Source organism: Lolium perenne, chromosome 7 (assembly GCF_019359855.2).
Source record: "Lolium perenne isolate Kyuss_39 chromosome 7, Kyuss_2.0, whole genome shotgun sequence".
NCBI classification, from domain to species: domain Eukaryota; kingdom Viridiplantae; phylum Streptophyta; class Magnoliopsida; order Poales; family Poaceae; genus Lolium; species Lolium perenne.
Window position 1 is genome coordinate 53,909,737 of NC_067250.2, and position 27,146 is coordinate 53,936,882.

Here is a 27,146-nt window from a genome sequence, read left to right on the forward strand (position 1 = left end):
TTCCGCACAACGCGCGCTATCCGTTTACAGCGCGACGGAAGCGAGGTTTAGCGCGTCAAAATATAGTGCGCGTGTTGGACGGCAAGTATATAATTTTAAATATCGTAGTGCCCGTATCACAATGCGGTACAGAATCAGAGATAAACTTGTACCGCCTCGCCAACTAACCGGATCGAACATCCACCTGTGTGGCTAGCACCATAAATACGCTTTGAGGTGAAAACAGCTATAACAGGAAATACCTGACAGGAATACGGACGCCCGCTTCACAATGTGCCAGTTCGCCCAATCGCTGTCCGGGAGCAGGCGAGCTCGTGAGCTCCTTTGCATTTTCGAACTACATAAGGTTATCACCGGTTGAACCGAATCAATTGCCTCCACTTGTTAGAGCAGGGGAGAGGGACATGCAATGAGCGATGCAAGATCTATGCATTGCATGCTACCTAAAAGCTGCACATAAGGATCTCAAAAAAAAAAAAAAAGCTGCACATAAGAGAGAGAGAGGCAACCCCAACCACCTCCAATGGAGGATTGCCTCTCCGACCTCAGGTGGCAGCAAGGATAGCAATGCCCTATTAAAGTCGGATCTCGAAGGGATGACATGCTGCCAAAACGAATATGAGATGAAACTGCAAATGTTCCTGTTGGGTTGTCTCGTCGGAACTAGAAAGTTTCAACGTATTGGTGCCTTGTGGTGCGCACGCAAACCTAGCGACACTTCACAATCCACACGGCTGGAGTGTCGTCCGACCTAGAAGATGACGAGCAAATACCATTACTCCACAGAGAATAAGAACTCCATAGATCCTTCAGGGCTGCATGTAGACATGCTAGGGTAGATCAAATCGCTCAAACATCTAGTGAGAAGGATGGATCCACCCTTCTCGCAGACAATTGGGGGATGTGACAGTTGCATGCGGAGATCAGGAGTTGGGACGAGGGAGGTTGCGAAGGACAGGTAGAAAGTGGCTAGGGTTTTGGGACTGATGAGGGCACTACTGCGTTTAACCTGCAAGGAGATGAATAATTCTTGGCATGTTCTATTAGGAAAAATCCACGAATTCACCATGACAAACTAATGCAAATGAAATGTTGAAAGGAAAAAATCTTGAAAACCATGTCAATGCCGAAGCCATTTCTATTTCTGATATGGAAGGAGTAACTAGAATGTATCACAAAATATACATGAATAAAGCCTCTTTCCAAAGTGTATCTACAATAACAGAAAATAGTTGTTAAATTTACATTTTTTATACCATGTCAGTATTAGGAATGCTATTAATTATTTTCGGTGAACCGGAGGGAGTTATAAGTCAATTTGTTAATTTTCTCGACTCATGATTATGTACACACTGGAAACTAAATGCACTAAACGAGAGTTACAGAGTGCATGCAATTAGATCTAAAAAAAAGAGTTCATGCAATTTTCTTGGTTCTATTATTATTATTAATTATAATATAACATGTAGGTCAAATCTGCATGTGGTTTTGCTACAGTGGCCGCACCATGCATGTTGCTGTAGCCAACGGATAGTGGGGAGATGATCGAGGTCGTCCAGGACATAAATGTTCAAGTCAATCGACGAACAATTCAAATCGTTCGCGGTCATGCAGTCTTCACGGCCTAGAACCAACTGTCTGTCACCCACGATTCGGGGGATCGGCCTGTGGTAGCCTTATGCCAATATTGGCTGTTCAGTGAACTCTACCACATATACCATCGATTCTTCTATGGGTAGAGTTTTTTTACTAGAAAATACACACTTTCCACTTTACTTTTTTTTTTTTGACAATTACTTTCCACTTTACTTGATTATTAGCACAAGCAGCAGCATGCACATAACACCACATGCATATGAACCACAATTATGTTTTACTACCCCGTTTCTAATGAATAAGACATATATTAAAAAGTTAAACTACTAAAGTTTGATCAAATTTATATAACAAAAGTCATAGTATGTATAATACAAAAAATAGCATGGTCAGATACATCATAAAATATATTTTTATATGATATTTGTAAAATGTTATAGTTGTTGATAGTTTTCTATAAAAATTTTGTTTAAAATTTATTCAGCTTGACTTTTTGTAAAAATACGTCCTATTCATTGAGAAGGAGGAAATATTTGATTAGCCCCCACACTATCTTGTTTTACTGTTTTCTACTGCGGAGCTGAAATGACCAAGACTGGTATTACATGAATGTAGCGTTGTAGCTGCGTGCGACAGTGTACTTTGGTGAAAAGAATAATGATTTACTCCATGTGTTACTGAGAATGATTAATCACGCTACAATGAATAATATCAGACGACGCACGTACACATGCACACCATCTCGTGCAGTTACAGTTAAAATTCAAACAAACGCTAGTTCAGGACATAACACTTCTTCCTTATCTCCCCCTCGGCCCCGGTGAGCACGCCAACGTTGCCCATCTTGATCAGGGGCGGAGCTAGCAATATGGCGAGGTTTGGCGCCCGCCATACCTAAACATTTGCACCAATACTGGTATATATATGCTTCAGGTTCAGTCTATGTTCAGGTTTATCTTGAGATGTATAGATGGGTAGCGTTGTTGTACGCTGTGGATCAGAAACAGCGAACCAGTAAAGGATCACACGACCAATCCCATGTTGGGCCTGGCTAACTAGGCCCTAGCGACTGTTGGGCTTGATCGCCATCGGAAAAGCATAGGGGCATGGTTATCACGAGTCACGAATAATCGACACAGGATTCTTCTGCCGTCGTGCCGATAAAAAACTTCCATGTTCGTCTTGGCGGAAACCCTCAAGAAGTCGTGGTCGTGCGGAAGCGGCACCGCGGCGGAGCCCAAGAACCGCCGGCCGACGAGAGGATCTTAGGCCACAAGGGCGATTAGGCGAGTGAGGATATGACGTTGAAGAAGAAGACCAAATACTTAACGCAAGGTATTTGATTTCATTGCTAAAATTACACTATGAATTCTGAAACAAATCTCGTTGTTGACTGAAATAAACTCCAGTACAAAATCTGTAGTACCCTCAAGCCCAAATAGTCAATTGATTGGTTTTCTGTTGGCTCCCGTGATTTTGTTGAACTATTAAACACGAGAAATATTTATCTAGTGAAGTCTTGCATTTTCTCATTTATCGACTTCGCCACACCTCAAATTTATTTCTGCATCCGCCACTGATCTTGATCATGGACTCGCTGAAGTCCTTGAAGAACTCGGCGTCGAACTTGCCCGTGGCAACACGCTGGACGTAGTCCCTGGTGGTGGCGTCGGTGAGGAGTGCGGCGTCAGAGCGGAAGAGGCCCCTGCGCTTTGCGACGTGGCCGTAGTAGCTGGTGTCGAAGGTCTTGTAGCTCCCCGGGTCCATCTCCGACAGCATGCTCCCGTCGTTCAAGCTCTTGCACTTGAGCCTCATCTTATCAGCATACTCGCTGTCCAGGGACGGGTCCAAGGACGCGCCGCCCCCGGTGGCGTTGTAGAGGCGGTCGGCGTAGGACGGGCAATGAGCGGTGCCGAGGGTGTGGGCGCCGGAGAGGACGACGAGGTCCTTGAGGTTGAGCCCCTTGGAGGCGAAGATCCTGACAAGCAGAGGGATGTCGCCGTAGGCCGGGGGAAGCTCGTCGCTAGCTTCCATGGCACTGGACGCTCTGCCGTCTCGCCTGCCCAGCGCCACCGGCCAGTTGGGGCCCTTGGCGAGCACGACGGCGTCGCGGGACATGAGGGTGAGGACGTCGGCGCAGGAGACGACGCCCGGGCAGGCGGCCTCGAGCTTGGCCTTTACCCGCTCCACGGAGCCGAACCCTCGCAGGCTCTTGTTCGGCTTGGCGTCCTTTTCCGCTACGTTGTGCTTCGTGGAATCGAGCAGCACGGAGGCATCACAACCCTGCAATTTCGCATTTCACAAACATGTCAAATACGGTATATTTTTCTAGTATCTTTCAGAAGAATATATTTCATGATCTTCTCTAGATGCAGGAGCGTGATCGACAGAGGTCAAGCACAACTTACATTGACAAAGCAGTCGTGGAAATGGAGACGGAGGAGCGGCCCGGCGAGGCTGGGCGCGGCGGCGATGATCTTGACCATCTCCTCGCGGACGATCTCCTCTACTTGCGGGCATGTCTTGCTGTAGAAGCCGATCTCCAGCTGAGCCACCGCTGCCGAGCTAGCTGCTAGAAGCGCCATGAGGCCAAGAGGGAGAAGCATAGGCCTGATTGTCGCCATGGACCTTAACCAGCTATATGAACAAATTAAAGCCTCAACTCTGTGGCTACAGCTAGAATGTTTTGCTATTAGTAGTTGATTGAGTGATCTTTGTCCTTGCAAACTCCATGTACTTATAGATGTAACGGCTACCTAGACTTGGGTGGATGCTGTCAGCGTGACAACCTGGTTGCTGCGTATGCATGCCCATGTGCTAACTTCCAACCTCTGTACAACCGCGCCTCAATTATCAATGCAAGCGCGTCTAAACGAACAGGTCAATACAGGGAAAATGGGAAAATTAATAGACGGCAGCGATCGAGGCCTGTTCATGGTCAGCGTCTCCTCCATGGTAATATGCATGAATCTACAACCTTCTCTTCAGCAGACGAGAGACAATTATCCGATTTGGACACTATTTGCATCAGCGGAATAAACCCATGTGCTTGGCCAATCATTTGCCTTGCCCGGTGTTTGTCTGTGAGGGAACCCGGAAAATAGCCAATGAAACCTGGGAATAGGTGCACCTGATTTTCCAAAAATGGGAAAATAAAATGCTATCTCAAAGCTTAAAAAATTAAAATGATTTTTTTGCATGTACATATTATCTTGGTACTTACTTGTGCAAGTTCTAAAGAAAATGCACAATTATATGTCGCCTACACAAAAATGATAAAATATCCAAGTAACCGTTTAATGATTAGATTTCTTCGCTTTCTTATGTGTAGGTCACATGCATTTTTTTTTGCAAATTGCACAAGTAAGTATCAATGTAATATGTGCATGCATGAATTATTTCAAAAATTTCTGAAACTTCAATTTTTTTATTTAAATAAAACGGATGTAAGCGTACCCATGCCCACCAAATCCGGGGCGGGAGGGAACCATCCTTTCTTGCATGCAAATTACCCCGCGAAGCAAGGATTGACTACCGAAACGGTAAAGTTGCCTTGGTGGATTCAAACACTTGTCATACACCCAACAAAAGGAGCACACATTTTTGTGGAAAAAAAATGTACAAGTATACTGTCTGCCCACTTTATTTACTTGGACACTTGGCAGGTTATTTTACGAGTGTTTAATTTTGACACTTGCATGGCCAATATGAATACACTCGGCAACCGCTCACCATTTTTAAGTTTGTTCCTTCTCTATTTTTCATGATTTGTGATGTAAACCATAACTCTTAATTGATATTTTGCCTCCTGTTTTCCCTCTCTTTCCCACCACTCTCTCACGTCCTCTCTCTCTCTCTCTCTCTCATCATAGTTTGCTGTAACTGAGCTATCCGGGCGATCTTCTACGAATCAAGAAAACCAAGAAGAAACAGAGCAAATTGGTGATCGCTACCCTTCTTCAGTTAGTACTTCTTCTCTTTCATTTCCCCGAGAACTCGGATTGAAGCTACTTCGCTAGGAGAGCGCAATAAGGAAGTCCAGAGTCTCTCTCTCTCTCTCTATCTCTCTCTCTCTCTCTCTCTCCCTCCCTCCCTCTCTCTCTCTCATGTCCTGACATTTCTTCGCTGTATCTTTCCCGCCCTCTCTTTAAATCCAATATTTCCTCCCATTTCCCACTCCCGGCCTCTATTACCTCACTATTTTCCTCTCTCTTCCATGCGCTCACTTACCGCCCTCTCTTTTACTGCAGCTAATTTCATGTTGTTTTTCTTCTGTCGTCATACATATGCCCTCAATAGAGGATGTGTTCCATTAGTGTTTAAGGTGACCCTTTGGTTAGTCAAATAACATGGTAACCTAAGGAATCTCTGAGGGATTCCTTATTTATCCAAGGACATACCCTACAGAGTTTCTCACGGTACCATCGTCCTTAAACATGATGTTGTTCATGACCTTCACGATTCTCCACTGAATATACCTAGATGTTATGTTGCATTAGTGTTTTAAGTGATCCTTTCGTTCGTCAAATAACTTGTTTATGTGGTAGAAGTTTCATTGGTTAGAATCCATGGTTACATCCTAACATTACTATTTTTTTTGTAGAACAAGGATTTTATTTTGGTGATACTGCATAAGAAGGTTTGGTTACCGATCTTAATTCATGCTATTAGGTTCTGATAATAACATATATACAAAGACGTAACCAAGAGCAAATGCCTGCGGGGTTTTCTACCTCCTCGGATTTTCTTAGGAAATTTTTATAGAAGGCACCCCTCGCACCTTTCTCTCGTGGACTCCTGGAAGGAATATTTCCCTGTCTCGTCCACGAGTTTCAAAGAAATCATCTTGCTTGTCAACTTCTCGGTGCATGTAGTCGATGATTTACTTCTTACAGTTGTATTTCGAGGTAAGTCCACTAAGCTGAAATGACCAAGACTGCCATTATAGGAATGTAGCATTGTAGCTGCATGCGAAATTGTACTTTGGTGAGAAAGTAATGATTTACTCCATATATTAATTACTTAGAAGGAATGAAGGATTAATCACGCACTACAATGAATAAGGAACATGCACAATCTCGAGCAGTTAAAAAATCAAGCAAAGCGCTAGTTGAGGACGTGGCACTTCTTCCTGATCTCTCCTTCGGCCCCTGTGAGCACGCCGACGTTGCCCATCTTGATCATGGACTCGCTGAAGTCCTTGAAGAACTCGGCGTCGAACTTCCCTGTGGCGACGCGCTGAACATAGTCCCTGGTGGTGTCGTCGGTGAGAAGCGCCGCGTCGGAGCGGAAGAGGCCCCTCCGCTTCGCGACGTGGCCGTAGTAGCTGCTGTCGAAGGTTTTGTAGCTCCCGGGGTCCATCTCCGACAGCATGCTCTGGTCGTCGAGGCTCTTGCACTTGAGCCTCAGCTTGTCGGCGTACTCGCTGTCCAGGGACGGATCGACGTCCGTGCCGGTGGCGTTGTAGAGGCGGTCGGCATAGGACGGGCAGTGCGCCGTGCCGAGGGTGTGGGCACCGGAGAGGACGACGAGGTCCTTGAGGTTGAGCCCTTTGGAGGCGAAGATCTTGACAAGCAGAGGGATGTCGCCGTAGGCTGGGGGAAGCTCGTGGCTGGCCTCCGTGGCGCTGGACGCCTTGCCGTCTCGCCTGCCTAGCGCCACCGGCCAGTTGGGACCCTTGGCGAGCACGACGGCGTCGCGGGACATGAGGGTGAGGACGTCGGCGCAGGAGACGACGCCTGGGCAGGCGGCCTCGAGCTTGGCCTTCACGCGCTCCACTGAGCCGAACCCACGCAGGCTCTTGTTCGGCTTGGCGTCCTTCTCCGCCACGTTGCCCTCGGTAGACTCGAGCAGGACAGAGGCGTCACAGCCCTGCAATTTAATTCATGTAAGCATACATTTCACCGATCTTCTATAGAAGAAGAAGTTCGATCGACAAAGGACTAGAGAGCAACTTACATTGACAAAGCAGTCGTGGAAATGGAGCCGGAGGAGCGGGCCGGCGAGACTGGGCGCGGCGGCGATGATCTTGACCATCTCCTCCCGGACGATCTCCTCGACTTGCGGGCATGTCTTGCTGTAGAAGCCGATCTCCAGCTGAGCCACTGCTGCAGAGCTAGCTGCTAGAAGAGCCAGGAGGGCGAGAGGAAGTAGCAAAGGACTGATCGTCGCCATGGAACCTTAACCAGCTATACGATCAAATTAAAGCTTTAGCTCTGCGGCTACAGCAAGAATGTTCTTTTGCGGCTGCTTGTTGATTGAGTGATCTTTGTCCTTGCAAACCCCATGTACTTATAGATGTAACCGGTTACCTAGGCTTGGGTGGATGCTGTCAGCGTGACAACCTGGTTGCTGCGTATGCATCCATGTGCTAACCTCCACCTCTATGCAACCGCGGTTGCAAGCGCGTCAAAACGACCTGGTCAGTACACGAAAAATGCCAGAAAAATAATAGAAACGGCACCGATCGAGGCCTGTTCATGGTCAGTCGTGTCGTCCATGGTAACATGGCATGAATCCATAATCTGTCTCTTAACCGGAGGGAATGCAATTATCGGATTTCGGCACTGATTGCATCAACAGATACACGGAATAAGCTCATGTGCTTGGCCAATCATTTGCGATGTCTCTAGATTGTTTTTGAAGACAAACTAAATCCCAGTCATTGGGAGGTTTTGGCACGCAGGCATTGGACCGGGTTCCGGGTTGAACCCTAGCAAAAATGAGATGTAGTGTGTCGAATTCACTAGCCCGTTCTAGCATTTTAGTGATTGAGATGGGCCAAGTGTATGGGCCAAGTGTAGGTACAGGTTTCCCTTAATAATTCATGCTAATACACTTGGCCCAACAAGGGAGGCCCACTGAGAGAGGGATAGTTGGGCCTGATGGAGTTCCAGCGGCGCAGCAACACGGTTTATCTACAACCCCTCTACAACATCCTTACCTTATCTAATGGTGTCCGGTGTTCGAAGATTCGTGTTGGCATGACCCCATAGAAGCACATCTTTGCACTCCTATAGGAGTCAAAGTGTACCACTTCAAGGGACCGACCAAACACGCCTCTCTTCCTCGATTTGGACAAGCAAGAGTCGATGACTCCTCTTCGACAAAACAAAAAGCTTCAGCTGGGCTCACGGTCCAACGATTCCTCTTCGACCGACAAAAGATTCGGCTGGGCTCACGGTCCAACGACTCCTCTTCGACAAACAAAAAACTTCGGCTGGGCTCACGGTCAATCGACTCCTTCGGGACATCATCCAAATCATCGACTCCTTCGGGACATCATCAAAATCATCGATTCCTCCGGGATATCATCAAAATCATCGACTCCTCCGTGACATCATCAAAATCATCGATTCCTCTATGACATCATCAAAATCATCAATTCCTCTGTGACATAATCAAAAGCATCCAAATGTTCTCGGAACTCGAAGAAATCTATGGTATTCGACTCAGCATTTTTACACCCTATACATGACTATTTCATATTCATCTACAGGCTCGGGGCTACTCCCATCGGGAGCGCTGGTCGCGCACCCGATAAAAAGATGGCAGACTCGTCGACAAAGAAGAATAAACCCGAAGACGTAGGCATCAACATCAAGATCTTCTAGTGGTACAACTTGAGTCTATGCACGGCTGCAAGCACCCGCCCATAGACTCGTGGGCTACTCCCATCGGGAGCGCTTAGCGCACCCGACAAAAAGCAACTTCGACTCTACATCAAGTACAAGTTTCAACATTCAACAGATGATCAAGACATTCGAACGATGACAACTTTAGTCCCTGCCCGAAGCTTCACTTCGGCCAGACACTCGGGGGCTACTGATGTGGGCATAACCCTTCGGGTACCCGACATTGTCATACCCGGTGCAGATTATGAAGATGGACCAGCACAAGGACTCGATAAGCTGGACCCACAAGGAATATCAACTTAGATTACAAGAAATAAGACTCCAATACGAATCCTACTAGGACTCTTATAAAACTAGGCAGGGGCACCCCTTAGGGGACACACAATCAGAAACATAAAACATAGACGTGATACGCCTAGACATCGCAACCCACAAATTAGAACTAGACTAGATACAACAACTCCGCCTATGGCGCCCCCCTGCACACATATATTCATATAGTGGATTGCTAGCAGGATGTAACGATCCTCCACCGCGGAGACATGAACCTGGGTACGTCATGTCTTCTCTCGCTCCCGGAACTTCCATCGTCACCTTTCTCTAAACTCAAGCCCCTCATGGTGGGCATTGCCGAGGAGCCGCCTCAACAATAGAGTTCCTGGCAAATATACCAAGAATGATTTTCAAAGTGTTAGATTCACTCTCCTAAAGAGTACACTTGGTACTTGTTTGTAGCACACAATAGAATAAAAAACAATGTTCTTATAATTTAGAGAGGAGCTCACACTACATCAGAGGATAGGATCCCAAAAATTTCACTGTGAAGTACTTAGCTTCCAAGTACATAGATCCTTTAGGAAAGATGACAAGCTAGATGACACTCATAAACTTGCAAGCTTGGTGCAAAAAAATTCAATGTGACTTTGTCCAAAATCATGTTACAAAATATAGAAGATTATGAATGAATGGAATCCATGGAGACAAAATTAACAAATATGAGAAGCTTTGGGACTATTCAACAGAGGCCATGATTTCATATACTAGAAGCTCCATTTGAAAGATGGTTATTTTAGTAGCTTATACATGTCACAAGATGTATGCAAAACTGGGAGTGGGATGATGAAGAAGAAGAAGCCCTTTGAACGGTTATATACATGTAGTGTGTAAATGCCATACTACCAACCCTCTTCCCTCTCATCTTCTCAACCCAGTATCTCTTCTCCCCATTTCACTTGCCCTCTCCCAACAATGCCCCTCCTCACCTCAAACTTCATGGTCTCTGCCTTGCATATATCTTCTGCGAGCATTGCTATGACACAATTAGGTATCAAGATAGTCCCTCTCGCACTGAATGGACCACCTTCATGCATGGTTTGTATGTTTCGAGTGTATTTCCCGGACGTCCATCCACCCATGCGTTTGTGCCACACATGCCTCAGTTTAGCTTAGCCATTTGTTGTATAACCTTCATGTGCAGTTGGTACACCTTTGGTACTTTCTCTTTCTCTCTCTCTATCTCTCAATAACTCACTCTCACTCTCAATGCAAGCCGCATTTGTCATGATACCCACAGGTGTAGGAGATCGCTGAAATATTTAGTTCAACATGATGGGAGCACAAGAATTTAAATGAAACTTTAACAATTGAGAAGCCACTCTGAACCACACCCATTATATTAATAATCTCTAAAATATGAGGGTTAAACTCAATACTAGTTGTAACTTTCAGTCTCTAAAAGTTGAAAATTGTAGCCACCAGGTGATAAAAAGGATGTTGCATGGGTGAGAGATTATACATGTAATAATAAAATTAAATGTGTGGTGTTTGGCTCTAATTCGGCTGATATTTACGCATGTGTTCCATATGTTGGTGTACATGCTTACTTAGAACTTGCACACTACCAAATTAGTTGTCCTCCTAGAACTTAACCTTCCTCCCACTCCCCACATTCCATTGGTATCAAAATTTAGCAGCTTTATCTGCCCATAGAATACCTTTCCAAAAAGGGGAAACACCCACATAGCAGAAGCAAAAAAATGTTAGAATTGTTCTAGTTGGTATTTCTTAATCTAAGAAGCCAACAAACACAAGTTCATATCAGCCAAGCTTGGTATACCTAGACCCCCAAATTCTCTTTTTATGTGAGACTGGACCCCAATTGGCTAAATGATATTTAAAATGCCCTCACAATTATCCAAAAGGCAATGAGTCATTACAATGAAGAAGTGGACCCCCAAGTATTTAGTAGGGAAAGAACCAATTCTGCAACTCAAAGCTTGAGCAGAGAGCTGAACTTCATCATGGGGAACATTTAAAGGCACCAATTCATATTTATGAAAGTTTATCCTAAGTCCAGAAATTTGCGCAAAGGAAGGTAGAATCCATTTCGGATTCTTTACTTGAGCAAGATCCTTCCGAAGGAAGAGCAAGGTATCAGCAGAATACTGCATGCTAATGACCCCAGTGTGATTTAAGTGAGTAACTGCAATTTTGGAACTTTTACTTAACCAGCATGAAGTTGCCCACAGAGATTGTATGGTTGACGTATACAGCTAGCCGGCCAAAATCATTGGCCAAGCACATGGCACTGTGCATGGGAGCCAAATTCCCTTGGTGCATATTATATCCTTACGGCAATTATAGCCCAAAATCATCGCAAAATTGCCATCCATATCCGCTGAAGCTAGCTCGGACACAGATGATAGATTCATGCCATGTTACGCTCGACGCTCATGAACTGGCATTGGCGTACATCCATTTTCTTCCAGTATTTTTCCTGCATTCGCTGAGCCGTGTTTGCTCAGTTTTCGTTGATACAGCTGAGGCGGTTGTGTCGAGATGGTAGTTAGAACATGCTCTGTAGAGTCTGTACACAGAAAACAGGTTGCTGCGCGTTGACATGCACCGCAGTCTACGCAACCTGGACATGTATAAATACAGGGAGTTGCGAGGACATGCTCACACACCATCCGTCCATCCATCCATTTCCTCGACATAGATCATCACTCAACCAGCTATATTTGCACAACATTCTTTGCTGTAGACACGTAACAGAAGGCAGCTTACTCTGATCGAGTAATCGGTCAAGCTCCATGGCGATCAGGTCTTTGCTGCTCCCTCTTGCCATCGTGGCCGTTCTTGCAGCTAGCTCGGCAGCAGTCGCTCAACTGGAGATCGGCTTCTACAGCAAGACATGCCCGCAAGTCGAGGAGATCGTCCGCGGGGAGATGGTCAAGATCATCGCCGCGGCGCCCAGCCTCGCCGGCCCGCTCCTCCGTCTCCATTTCCACGACTGCTTCGTCAGGGTAAGTTGTGTGCTTGACCTCTGTCTGATCGCATTTTCTGCTTCTACCGAAGATCGATGAAGTAGTATATGCTGACATGTGTCTTCGTGAAACGTGAAATAACAGGGCTGTGACGCCTCTGTCCTCCTCGACTCCACGAAGGGCAACGTGGCGGAGAAGGACGCCAAGCCGAACAAGAGCCTGCGAGGGTTCGGTTCCGTGGAGCGGGTAAAGGCCAAGCTCGAAGCCGCCTGCCCAGGCGTCGTCTCCTGCGCCGACGTCCTCACGCTCATGTCCCGCGACGCCGTGGTGCTAGCCAAGGGGCCCAACTGGCCGGTGGCTCTGGGCAGGCGAGACGGCAGGGCGTCTAGCGCCACAGAGGCCAGCAATGAGCTTCCCCCAGCCAACGGCGACGTCCCTCTGCTCGCCAAGATCTTCGCTTCGAAGGACCTCAACCTCAAGGACCTCGTCGTCCTCTCCGGCGCTCACACCCTCGGCACAGCGCACTGCCCGTCATACGCCGGCCGCCTCTACAACGCCACCGGCAACGACGGCGCGTACGGCCTCGTGGACCCGTCCCTGGACAGCGAGTACGCCGACAAGCTGAGGCTCAAGTGCAAGAGCCTCGACGACCGCAGCATGCTGTCGGAGATGGACCCCGGGAGCTACAAGACCTTCGACAGCAGCTACTACGGCCACGTCGCCAAGCGGAGGGGCCTCTTCCGTTCCGACGCCGCTCTCCTCACCCACGACACCACCAGGGACTACGTTCAGCGCGTCGCCACGGGAAAGTTCGACGCTGAGTTTTTCAAAGACTTCAGCGAGTCCATGATCAAGATGGGCAACGTCGGCGTCCTCACCGGGGCCGAGGGGGAAATCAGGAAGAAGTGCTACGTCCTCAACTAGAGGCCTAGAATTTTTGTTTGTTTGAGATATCGTTGATTGTTGATTGTAAGTTGTAAATGCACGAGATGGTGCGTGTCTGTTTTATGAAACCATTCGTTTGTAGTGTGAATCCGGTATTTTTGAAAACTCGAGCACCGAGAAAAAGATTTACCGAACAACATCCCCTCGTATCTATATAGTTTTTCTAAAAAAAAAGATTTGATAAATTGTGGACGAATTTGTAGATATGTTTGAAAGATTTCTGTCGAGAACGTACCCGCGCATCAGGATTTTCCTCGTTGAAGGCATTATTTTGAGAGCGCGGACTATCTTCAGGGTGAAAACCTAAAATATATTCCCTTTATCAAAAAAAGATTTTCCTGTTTCGGGTAGTGTATTTCCGAAAGTCGGAAATACTGATCCACCATAGTATTTTATCCCAAGTTCCCAACTGAGAAAATAAACCTTGAGTGTCATTAATTTATTCTAAGAGCTATATATGCGGTAGATTCTTAATTTTGTTAGCAATGTCCAACGGTGTATGTTATGCCACTTCACATGCTCGGACGAACCTTATAGCAGCGTCTTGACCGCCTCTAGAGGAATGTCCAAATTGACCTGAGGCAAAAAAAAAATTGCTCGCGAGGTTTATTGGACAAAGAGAATATATTAATATCGTGAAGATACCAACTATATCTAGCCTCTGCAACTTTAATGGCAATATGGATGCACATAGCTTAAAAAAAGAAAAATCTCGCTATTGTGACATTTTCCTTGTACAAGTGTCTGATGAGGAAAATGCCCATCTTACTGCACCTTATTCTAAGGATGAAGTAAAAAAAGGGCGGTTTTTCAAATGGAACACAATAAAGCGTCTGGTCCGGATGGTTTCCCAGCAGAGTTCTATACTTCTATCAGAACTTCTGGGACATCATCAAGTCGGACCTACTTGAGTTATTCAGCGTTCTTCATGCTAGACAACTTGAACTATTTCGCCTAAATTTAGGTGAGATTATTTTGTCGCCTAAGGTTAATGAAGCAAAAAAGAATCCAACAATATAGGTATATTTGTCTTCTTAATGTTAGCTTCAAGATATTCACTAAAACCGCTACTATTAAGCTTATTTCGGTGGTTGATCATGTTGTGCGCCCCACTTAGAATGCCTTTATGCAAGGAAGGAATATCATAGATGGAGTAGTAACCCTGCATGAAACGGTGCACGAGTTACATCGAAAAAGCTAAATGGAGTTATTTTAAAATTTTACTTCGAAAAATCTTACGACAATGTCAAGTGGTTCTTTCTACAACTAACTCTTAGAACGAAGGGGTTTTCAGAGGAGTGGTGCACTCTAATCCATATTTTGTTTTCGGTGGAAGTGTGGCCATAAAACTGAATGACGACATTAGCAGATACTTTCAAACGAGAAAAGGATTAAGGCTAGACGATCCATTACCACCCATGTTATTTAACATAGTGGTTGATATGTTAGCCATAATAATAAAGCGTGTAAAAATGATGGTCAAATTGAAGGGGTTGTACCACACCTAGTGGATGGTGGACTATCTATCATTCAATATGTTGATGATACGATTCTCTATATGGAACACGACCTTGAAAAAGCGAGAAACCTGAAATTAATTTTATCAGCTTTCGAGAAGCTATCAGGTCTTAAAATAAATTTCCACAAAAGTGAGTTGTTTTGCTTCGGAGAAGACCTGGCCGATGTTTCCCTTTATACTGAACTATTTGGTTGTGGGAAAGGCCAGTTTCCTATCATGTATTGGGCATTTCGATACATTATCGGAGGCTCACAAATGTTGAATGGAAACATGTCGAGGAGAGGCTACAAAAAAGGTTGAGTAGTTGGAAAGGAAAACTACTATCCCTGGGGGGGGGGGGGGGGGGGGAGGAAGTTTGCTTCTCATTAATTCGGTATTGAGTAATAAGGTAATGTATATGATATCCTTCTTTCAATTACCCAAAGGAGTCTTCATCAACTTGATTATTTTGATAATGTGAAAAGGAAATATCAACTGGTTAAATGGAATGTAGTCTGCCGCCCTAAAGATCAAGGATGACTTAGGATTCATGACCTTGAGGTCAAGAAGTGAGTCCTGCTAGGTAAATGGCTCTTTAAGCTTATTACCGAAGACAGGGTGTGGCAAACTCTTCTAAAGAGGAAATACATCGGTTCAAGTGCATTGTCCCAGGTTTATTGGAAACCCGGGGATTCACATTTCTACGCTATGGCGACGAAGAAATACTTCTACCCATATGGTTCATTCTCAATTAAGGATGGCTCGTAAATATGGTTCTCCGAGGATAAGTGTCTAGGTAATGCTACACTCCGAGAACAATATCTAACTTTGTACAATATTGTGCGCTACAAAAGCGAAACAATCGCTAAGGTGTTGGAAACTTCACCACCGAATGTGATGTTCAGAAGAGACCTTGTTGGTCCCCGGCTAGCATCATGGAATCTTTTGTTACAGCGTCTGGCTTTAGTCCATTTGATGTCAGGGCGTGATAAGTTTCGTTGGACCCTACATGAGAGTGGTAAATTCTCAGTAAATTCCCATGTACAAGGCATTAATCCAGCCAGATGTGTCGGTTGATAGTAATAAAAAAATTGGAAAATGAAGATTCCGCTCAAAACAAAGATTTTTGCGAGGTATCTTCGCTGAGGTGTAATACTTACTAAGGACAAACTTGCGAAGCGCAATTGGCATGGAAGTAAGAGATGTGTGTTTTGTCAAAATGATGAAACTACCAAACATTTATTCTTCCAATGCAGTTGGTAAATCATCCAGATAGGTTCTACCTTATACCCACGAAGTAGCGTTGCGAATATTTTCGGCAATGGTGTGGACTGATACGTCCATTTTGCATCACTATTTTATATCATAATTTACTGTTATTCATTGATATATTTCATATTTAGAGATGATACTTATGTTATTTCACCTATTTTGCATGTTTCATGATTATTGGAGAATCACTCACCGGAGTCAGGATTCTGCTGGAAAAAGCACCGTCAGAATGCAATATTTCTGAAGATCAACAACTGACGGAAATTACACCGAAGGTCTTATTTCTCCAGAAGAAGGAACCAGCCAAAAGGAGGGGCCGAGGAGGGCCGCCATGGCCCCCCCATAGGCCGGCGCGGGCTCCACCCTGGCCGCGCCGCCTTGTGGGGAGGGGGCCCACAGCCCCCCTCGACCGCCTCTCTTTCGCGTACTTCATCTACCTGAAAACCTAAGGTACTGGTGATACGTCCCAAACGTATCTATAATTTCTTATGTTCCATGCTAGTTTTATGACAATATCTACATGTTTTGTTCACACTTTATATCGTTTTGATGCGTTTTCCGGAACTAACCTATTGACGAGATGCCGAAGTGCCAGTTCCTGTTTTCTGCTGTTTTTGGTTTCAGAAATCCTAGTAAGGAAATATTCTCGGAATCGGACGAAATCAATGCCCAGCATCCTATTTTTCCACGAAGCTTCCAGAACACCCGAGACGAACCAGAGGGGGGCCACAGGGCCACCAGACGCCAGGCTGGCGCGGCCAGGGCCTGGGCCGCGCCCCCCTATTGTGTCATCGCCTCGTCAGCCTTCCGACTCCGCCTCTTCGCCTATTTAAAGGTCCCTGGCCTAAATCTTCGATACGGAAAAACCACGGTACGAGAAACCTTCCAGAGCCGCCGCCATCGCGAAGCCAAGATCTGGGGGACAGGAGTCTCTGTTCCGGCACGCCGCCGGGACGGGGAAGTGCCCCCGGAAGGCTTCTCCATCGACACCACCGCCATCTTCATCACCGCTGTTGTCTCCCATGAGGAGGGAGTAGTTCTCCATCGAGGCTAAGGGCTGTACCGGTAGCTATGTGGTTAATCTCTCTCCTATGTACTCCAATACAATGATCTCATGAATTGGCTTGCATAATTGAGATCCATATGATGAGCATTGTATCACTATTAGTCTATGTGCTACTCTTGTGATGTTATTAAAGTAGTCTATTCCTCCTTCACGGTGTAATGGTGACAGTGTGTGCATCGTGTAGTACTTGGCGTAGGCTATGATCATAATCTCTTGTAGGTTATGGAGTTAATTATTACTATGATAGTATTGATGTGATTTATTCCCCCTTCATAGTGTAAAGGTGACAGTGTGTATGCTATGTTAGTACTCGGTTTAAGTTGCAAAGATCTATTATGCTCTAAAGGTTACTTAAATATGAATGCCGAATGTTGTGGAGCTTGTTAACTCCGGCATTGAGGTGCTCTTGTAGCCCTACACAACGAATGGTGTTCATTATCAAACAAGAGTATATGTAGTACAAAGGAAGAGAACTTATTTATTTATGTGATCAATGTTGAGAGTGTCCACTAGTGAAAGTATGATCCCTAGGCCTTGTTTCCAAATACTGCAATCATCGTTTGTTTACTGTTTTACTGCATCTTTACTTCCTGCAATATTACTACCATCAACTGCACGCCAGCAAGCACTTTTCTGGCGCCGTTACTACTGCTCATATTCATCCATACCACTTGTATTTCACTATCTCTTCGCCGAACTAGTGCACCTATACATCTGACAAGTGTATTAGGTGTGTTGGGGACACAAGAGACTTCTTGTATCGTGATTGCAGGGTTGCTTGAGAGGGATATCTTTGACCTCTTCCTCCCTGAGTTCGATAAACCTTGGGTGATCCACTTAAGGAAAACTTGCTGCTGTTCTACAAACCTCTGCTCTTGGAGGCCCAACACTGTCTACAAGAATAGAAGCACCCGTAGACATCAAGCACTTTTCTGGCGCCGTTGCCGGGGAGGAAAGGTAAAAGGCACTCATACTTCGGTCCCAGGTAACTAAGTACTTTTCTGTTGCCGTTGTGTGTGCGCTCGAAGCTATTTCCTTTATATCCTGCAATTGCATCTTTTTGTCTCTTGTTTTTATTTTCACTTGTAAGGCTTAATGGAAGACAACAACAAAATGAGAGATCTTTATGAACTTTATCTTGAATTAGGACATGATGTGTTTGAAGAGAAAATTAAAAAACCCATGGAACTTATGCATGCTAATGGGAATGTTATTAGTATGAATGCTTTGAACATCATTATTGCTAATGCTATGGAAGAATTTAAGCTTGGGGAGGTCGGTTTTGATGAAAATGATCTCTTTAGCCCTCCGGGTATTGAGGAGAAAGTTTATGTTGATTATGATATGCCTCCCATATATGATGATTATAATGATAGTGGTCTTTTGGTGCCGCCTACTATGGAGAGTAAATTTTATTATGATTATACTATGCCTCCTACACTTGATGAGAATAATAATGATAGCTACTTTGTTGAATTTGCTCCCACTACAACTAATAAAATTGATTATGCTTATGTTGGGAGTAGTAATAATTTTATGCATGAGACTCATGATAAGAATGCTTTATGTGATACTTATATTGTTGAGTCTGTTCATGATGCCACTGAAAGTTATTATGAGAGAGGAAAATATGGTTGTAGAAATTTTCATATTACTAAAACACCTCTCTATATGCTGAAATTTTTGAAGTTACACTGGTTTTATCTTCCTATGCTTGTTACTTTGCTCTTCATGAACTTGTTTATTTACAAGATTCCTATGCATAGGAAGCATGTTAGGCTTAAATTTGTTTTGAATTTGCTTTTTGATGCTCTCTTTTGCTTCAACTCTCATCCTTGTGCGAGCATCGTTAAAATTGCTGAGCCCATCTTAATGGCTATAAAGAAAGAACTTCTTGGGAGATAACCCATGTGTTTATTTTACTACAGTACTTTTGTTTTATATTTGCGTCTTGGAAGTTGTTACTACTGTAGCAACATCTTCTTATCTTATTTTATTGCATTGTTGTGCCAAGTAAAGTCTTTGATAGTAAAGTCAATACTAGATTTGGATTACTGCGCAGAAACAGATTTCTGTCTGTCACGAATCTGGGCAGATTTCTCTGTAGGTAACTCAGAAAAATCTGCCAATTTACGTGAGTGATCCTCAGATATGTACGCAACTTTCATTCAATTTGGGCATTTTCATCTGAGCAAGTCTGGTGCCACTTTAAAATTCGTCTTTACGGACTGTTCTGTTTTGACAGATTCTGCCTTTTATTTCGCATTGCCTCTTTTGCTGTGTTGGATGGATTTCTTTGTTCCATTGACTTCCAGTAGCTTTGGGCAATGTCCAGAAGTTTTAAGAATGATTGTGTCACCTCTGAACATGTGAAATTTTTGATTATGCACTAACCCTCTAATGAGTTTGTTTCGAGTTTGGTGTGGAGGAAGTTTTCAAGGGTCAAGAGAGGAGGATGATATACTATGATCAAGAAGAGTGAAGAGTCTAAGCTTGGGGATGCCCCCGTGGTTCATCCCTGCATATTTCAAGAAGACTCAAGCATCTAAGCTTGGGGATGCCCAAGGCATCCCCTTCTTCATCAACAATTTATCAGGTTTCTTCTCTTGAAACTATATTTTTATTCGGTCACATCTTATGTACTTTACTTGGAGCGTCTGTTTACTTTTATTTTTGTTTTGTTTGAATAAGTTCATCCTTGTGTGGGAGAGAGACACGCTCCGCTGGTTCGTATGAACACATGTGTTCTTAGCTTTTAATGTTCATGGCGAAGGTTGAAACTGCTTCGTTAATTGTTATATGGTTGGAAACAGAAAATGCTGCATGTGGTAATTGGTATAATGTCTTGAATAATTTGATACTTGGCAATTGTTGTGCTCATATAGATCATGTTTAAGCTCTTGCATCATATACTTTGCACCTATTAATGAAGAACTACATAGAGCTTGTTAAAATTTGGTTTGCATGATTGGTCTCTCTAAGTCTAGATATTTTCTGGTTAAGGTGTTTGAACAACAAGGAGACGATGTAAAGTCTTATAATGCTTACAATATGTTCATATGTGAGTCTTGCTGCACCGTTTTATACTTGAGTTTGCTTCAAACAACCTTGCTAGCCTAGCCTTGTATTGAGAGGAATTCTTCTCGTGCATCCAAATCCTTGAGCCAAAAACTATGTCATTTGTGTCCACCATACCTACCTACTACATGGTATTTCTCTGCCATTCCAAGCAAATACTTCATGTGCTACCTTTAAACAATTCAAAAGCTATTATCTCTTATTTGTGTCAATGTTTTATAGCTCATGAGGAAGTATGTGGTGTTTTATCTTTCGATCTTGTCATTTACTTCTGACAGACTTCAACAATGGACTAGTGGCTTCATCCGCTTATCCAATAATTTTGCAAAAAGAGCTGGCAATGGGGTTCCCAGCCCCAATTAATTAACCTGCATTAATAATTCTCTTCACATGTTTTGCTCTGATTCATCAGTAAGCAACTTAATTTTGCAAATAGACACTCCTCCATGGTATGTGATTGTTGGAAGGCACCCGAGGATTCGGTTAGCCATGGCTTGAGAAAGCAAAGGTTGGGAGGAGTGTCATCTAAAAAATAAAAAATATAAACTAAACTAAAGTACATGTGTAAACAAAAGAGAAGAGGGATGATCTACCTTGCTGGTAGAAATAACGTCCTTCATGGGAGCCGCTCTTGAAAGTCTGGTTGATGAGGTAGTTAGAGTACCCGCTACCATTCGTTGACAACAACAAACACCTCTCAAAATTTTACTTTTATGCTCTCTATATGATTTCAAAACTTAAAAAGCTCTAGCACATGATTTAATCCCTGCTTCCCTCTGCGAAGGGCCATTCTTTTACTTTATGTTGAGTCAGTTTACTCACTTCTTTCTATCTTAGAAGCAAACACTAGTGTCAACTGTGCATTGATTCTTACATGTTTACTTATTGCACTTGTTATATTGCTTTATGTTGACAACTATCCATGAGATATACATGTTACAAGTTGAAAGCAATTGCTGAAACTTATATCTTCCTTTGTATTGCTTCAATGATTTCTACTAAGAATTTATTGCTTTATGAGTTAACTGTTATGCAAGTCTTATTGATGCTTGTCTTGAAAGTACTATTCATGAAAAGTCTTTGCTATATGGTTCAGTTGTTTACTCATTGTCTTCATCATTGCTTTGAATCGCTGCATTCATCTCATATGCTTTACAATAATGTTGATCAAGATCATGTTGGTAGCATGTCACTTCAGAAATTATCTTTTATCGTTTACCTACTCGAGGACGAGTAGGAACTAAGCTTGGGGATGCTTGATACGTCTCAAACGTATCTATAATTTCTTATGTTCCATGCTAGTTTTATGACAATATCTACATGTTTTGTTCACACTTTATATCATTTTGATGCGTTTTCCGGAACTAACCTATTGACGAGATGCCGAAGTGCCAGTTCCTGTTTTCTGCTGTTTTTGGTTTCAGAAATCCTAGTAAGGAAATATTCTCGGAATCGGACGAAATCAATGCCCAGCATCCTATTTTTCCACGAAGCTTCCAGAACACCCGAGAGGAACCAGAGGGGGGCCACAGGGCCACCAGACGCCAGGCTGGCGCGGCCAAGGCCTGGGCCGCGCCCCCTATTGTGTCATCGCCTCGTCAGCCTTCCGACTCCGCCTCTTCGCCTATTTAAAGGTCCCTGACCTAAATCTTTGATACGGAAAAACCACGGTACGAGAAACCTTCCAGAGCCGCCGCCATCGCGAAGCCAAGATCTGGGGGACAGGAGTCTCTGTTCCTGCACGCCGCCGGGACGGGGAAGTGCCCCCGGAAGGCTTCTCCATCGACACCACCGCCATCTTCATCACCGCTGCCGTCTCCCATGAGGAGGGAGTAGTTCTCCATCGAGGCTAAGGGCTGTACCGGTAGCTATGTGGTTAATCTCTCTCCTATGTACTCCAATACAATGATCTCATGAATTGCCTTACATAATTGAGATCCATATGATGAGCATTGTATCACTATTAGTCTATGTGATACTCTTGTGATGTTATTAAAGTAGTCTATTCCTCCTTCACGGTGTAATGGTGACAGTGTGTGCATCGTGTAGTACTTGGCGTAGGCTATGATCATAATCTCTTGTAGGTTATGGAGTTAATTATTACTATGATAGTATTGATGTGATTTATTCCCCCTTCATAGTGTAAAGGTGACAGTGTGTATGCTATGTTAGTACTCGGTTTAAGTTGCAAAGATCTATTATGCTCTAAAGGTTACTTAAATATGAATGCCGAATGTTGTGGAGCTTGTTAACTCCGGCATTGAGGTGCTCTTGTAGCCCTACACAACGAATGGTGTTCATTATCAAACAAGAGTATATGTAGCACAAAGGAAGAGAACTTATTTATTTATGTGATCAATGTTGAGAGTGTCCACTAGTGAAAGTATGATCCCTAGGCCTTGTTTCCAAATACTGCAATCATCGCTTGTTTACTATTTTACTGCATCTTTACTTCCTGCAATATTACTACCATCAACTGCATGCCAGCAAGCACTTTTCTGGCGCCGTTACTACTGCTCATATTCATCCATACCACTTGTATTTCACTATCTCTTCGCCGAACTAGTGCACCTATACATCTGACAAGTGTATTAGGTGTGTTGGGGACACAAGAGACTTCTTGTATCGTGATTGCAGGGTTGCTTGAGAGGGATATCTTTGACCTCTTCCTCCCTGAGTTCGATAAACCTTGGGTGATCCACTTAAGGGAAACTTGCTGCTGTTCTACAAACCTCTGCTCTTGGAGGCCCAACACTGTCTACAAGAATAGAAGCACCCATAGACATCAACTGGGGATAATCGCGAGGAGACACAGCTGCCTCTGCGGGGCGGAAAACACCAGAGAGAAAAGAGCTCTCCGGTAGGCTGAAATCCGTCGGGGAAATTCCCTCCCGGAGGGGGAAATCGACGCCATCGTCACCGCCATCGAGCTGGACTTTATTGGGATCATCATCACCATCATCTCCACCACCGTCACCGTCATCTCCACCGCTGCACCTCGTCACCGCTGTAACATCTAGGGTTGAATCTTGATTATTTCATAGGGGAAACTCTCCCGGTATTGATTACTCCTTGTTATTGATGCTATTGAGTGAAACCATTGAACCAAGGTTTATGTTCAGATTGTTATTCATCATCATATCACCTCTGATCATGTTCCATATGATGTCTCGTGAGTAGTTCGTTTAGAAAATGAGGACATGGGTGAAGTCTAAATGTTAGTAGTGAACTATGTTGAGTAATATTTAATGGTTTGATATTTAAGTTGTGGTGTTATTCTTCTAGTGGTGTCATGTGAACGTCGACTACATGATACTTCACCTTTATGGGCCTAGGGGAATGCATCTTGTATTCGTTTTCTAATTGTGGGGTTGCCGGAGTGACAGCAACCTGAACCCCCGTTGGTATATCGATGCAGGAGGGATAGCAGGATCTCAGAGTTTAAGGCTGTGGTTAGATTTATCTTAATTACTTTCTTGTATTTACGGATGCTTGCAAGGGGTATAATCACAAGTATGTATTAGTCCTAGGAAGGGCGATGCATTAGCATAGGTTCACCCACACAACACTTATCAAAACAATGAAGATTAATCAACTATATGAAGCGAAAGCACTAGACTAAATTCCCGTGTGTCCTCAAGAACGTTTGGTCATCATAAGTAAACAAACCGGCTTGTCCTTTGTGCTAAAAAGGATTGGGCCACTCGCTGCAACTATTACTCTCGCATTTTATTTACTTGTACTTTATTTATCTGCTATATCAAAACCCCCTGAATACTTGTCTGTGAGCATTTACAGTGAATCCTTCATCGAAACTGCTTGTCAACACCTTCTGCTCCTCGTTGGGTTCGACACTCTTATTTATCGAAAGTACTACGATACACCCCCTATACTTGTGGGTCATCAAGACTATTTTCTGGCGCCGTTGCCGGGGAGTGAAGCGCTATTGGTAAGTGGAATTGGTAAGGGAAACTTTTACTGTACGTGCTGATTTTACTTCTGCCTGCTGCTATAATTCATTATGGAGAGGTCTTCTCTTGAATTCCTATTTGGAAAATCTACTACTACTGCAAAGGTAGTGGATGAGGCGCCAGGTGAGAAAGAGGTTCCATACAAAATACCTATGAAAATTATTGAACGTGTTGTGGATAACCGCTATGAAGGGGATGGAACTGTCCATCCTGGAGATCATTTACTGTTTTTACATGAATTATGCGGGTTATTCAAGTGTGCAAGTATTTCTATGGATGAAGTTAGGAAGAAACTATTCTCTATATCGCTGTCTGGTAAAGAGGCGCATTGGTATAAATTGCTGAAGAATGGGGACTCTCTTGATTGGAAGGATATTGTGCCTCTATTTTATTCTAAATTTTATCCTCCAAGTGAAATTCACAAAGACCGGAACCGCATATATAATTTCTGGCCTCATGATGGAGAGAGTATTGCCCAAGCATGGGGGAGATTGAAGTCTTTAATGCTCAAATGCCCCATTCATGAGCTTCTTGGTAATATCATCATTGATAATTTCTATGCAAGACTTTCTTTTCAAGATAAAACCTTGCTGGATACTACTTGTTCTGGATCATTTACACGCAACAAAGAAGAGTTTAAATGGGACCTTCTTGATCGGATTCAGGAGAATACTGAAGGATGGGAGAACGACAAAGATAGAGAGTCAGGTATAAATTATGATTATGAATGCATTGCAACTTTTATGGATACTGATAAACTTCGTAATATGAGTGCTACTTATGGTCTTGACTCTCAAGTTGTTGCAAATTTTTATAAAGCTTTTGCCTCTCATTTTGAATTGCCTAGGAAGAATTTTGATAAGTATCATGAACCTTACAACGATAAAACTGATTCACCTATAGATAAATGTGTTGAAATTAAAACTGTTGATCATATTCTTCCTGAAGCTTATATTGAAAAAACTCCTTTTCCTGCTAAAATGAAGGAGTATTCTGTTATAACTAGTGCGGTTAATAAAAGTGCAAAGAAACCTATAGAACCTGAAGAGCAAATAAAGGTTGAACCTGCTATTGCAATAGTTAAAGATCTTGTGACTGAAAATGTAGAAGATGGTCATATCATTTTCTGTGAAGATGCTTCTAATATTGTTTCGCATCCTAATAAGTCTAGGAAAGCCAGTGTTCCTATGCTCTCTGTTAGAATTGGTGATCATTGTTATTATGGTTTATGCGACATTGGTGCAAGTATTAGTGCCATTCCTTATGAGCTTTACACGGAAATCATGCATGAAATTGGTTCTTGTGAACTTGAAGATATTGATGTGGTTATTCGGCTAGCTAATAGAGAAACTATCTCTCCTATTGGTATTGTTCGAGATGTGGAAGTTCTATGTGGTAAGATTAAATATCCTGCTGACTTTTTGGTACTTGGTTCTGCTGCTAGTAAGTCTTGTCCTATTATTTTTGGTAGACCTTTTCTAAATACTTGTGGAGCTGTTATAGATTGCAAGAAGGAGAAAATTGTAACTAAATTTGCTGGTGAATCTTATGAGTTTAATTTCTCTAAATTTGCCAAAACTCCTTATAAAGCTGATTTGCCTAATAATGATTTTAGAGTTGAACAGTGTGCATCTATTGCTCTTGATCCTAATAATCCTTTGCAGCAACATTTGGAGGATAGTGAGAGCGAAGTTTTTAGGGAAGAAAGGAATGAGCTTGATGAAATTTTCCTTCGTCAACCTATTCTTAAACATGACTTGCCGGTTGAAGATCTAGGTACAACACCACCACCAAAGGAAGATCCTGTTTTTGATTTAAAACCGTTGCCTGATAATCTTAAGTATGCTCATATTGATGATAAGAAAATATATCCTGTTATTATTAGTTCTAAGCTTTCAGATTTTGAGGAAGAAAGGTTATTGGAAATATTGAAGAAACATCGAGGAGCTATTGGCTACACTCTTGATGATTTGAAGGGGATTTCTCCCTCTATTTGCCAACATGCCATCAACATGGAAGATGATGCAAAGCCTGTTGTTGAACATCAGCATCGTCTAATTCCTAAGATGAAGGATGTGGTAAGGAATGAGGTATTAAAACTTCTTGAAGCAGGTATTATATATCCTATTGCTGATAGTAGATGGGTTAGTCATGTGCATTGTGTTCCTAAGAAAGGAGGAATAACTATTGTGCCTAATGATAATGATGAGCTCATCCCTCAAAGAGTAGTTGTAGGGTATAGAATGTGCATTGATTATCGAAAAGTTAATAAGTTACTAAGAAAGATCATTACCCTTTACCTTTTATTGATCAAATGTTAGAAAGGTTGTCTAAAAATACTCATTTTTGCTTTCTTGATGGTTATTCTGGGTTTTCACAAATTGCTGTTAAAACTAAAGATCAAGAGAAAACCACTTTCACTTGTCCCTATGGAACTTATGCTTATAGGCGTATGCCTTTTGGTTTATGTAATGCTCCTGCTACTTTTCAAAGATGCATGTCTGCTATTTTTCATGGCTTTTGTGAAAAGATTGTAGAGGTATTCGTGGATGATTTTTCTGTCTATGGGAATTCTTTTGATAATTGCTTGCGAAACCTTGATAAATTTTTGTAGAGATGTGAAGAAACTAACCTTCTTCTTAATTGGGAGAAATGCCACTTTATGGTTAACGAAGGAATTGTATTGGGACATAAAATTTCTGAGAGAGGTATTGAAGTTGATAGAGCTAAAGTTGAAGCAATTGAGAAGATGCCCTATCCTAGGGATGTTAAAGGTATTCGTAGTGTTCTTGGTCATGCTGGGTTTTATAGGAGATTTAT

General features: G+C 43.3%; 3 protein-coding genes across 3 annotated transcripts; 1 reads left to right on the forward strand and 2 right to left on the reverse strand.

Moving 5' to 3' along the window:
• Positions 1-2,280: 2,280 nt before the first annotated feature.
• LOC127317501 (peroxidase 1-like) lies at positions 2,281-4,289 on the reverse strand. The gene is made up of 3 exons (XM_051348059.2): positions 4,005-4,289; positions 3,174-3,879; positions 2,281-2,456 (listed from the first exon to the last, which is right to left on the reverse strand). The coding sequence occupies exons 1-3, from the start codon at positions 4,218-4,220 to the stop codon at positions 2,371-2,373; spliced, it is 1,008 nt and encodes a 335-aa protein (XP_051204019.1). The 5' UTR covers positions 4,221-4,289; the 3' UTR covers positions 2,281-2,370.
• A 2,298-nt stretch (positions 4,290-6,587) lies between these two features.
• Positions 6,588-7,858, reverse strand: LOC127313232 (peroxidase 1-like). The gene is made up of 2 exons (XM_051343784.1): positions 7,555-7,858; positions 6,588-7,467 (listed from the first exon to the last, which is right to left on the reverse strand). The coding sequence occupies exons 1-2, from the start codon at positions 7,768-7,770 to the stop codon at positions 6,703-6,705; spliced, it is 981 nt and encodes a 326-aa protein (XP_051199744.1). The 5' UTR covers positions 7,771-7,858; the 3' UTR covers positions 6,588-6,702.
• A 4,340-nt stretch (positions 7,859-12,198) lies between these two features.
• On the forward strand, positions 12,199-13,529 carry LOC127313230 (peroxidase 1). The gene is made up of 2 exons (XM_051343783.2): positions 12,199-12,535; positions 12,641-13,529. Exons 1-2 carry the CDS (start codon positions 12,323-12,325, stop codon positions 13,418-13,420), a joined length of 993 nt encoding a protein of 330 aa, XP_051199743.1. The 5' UTR covers positions 12,199-12,322; the 3' UTR covers positions 13,421-13,529.
• Positions 13,530-27,146: the final 13,617 nt, after the last annotated feature.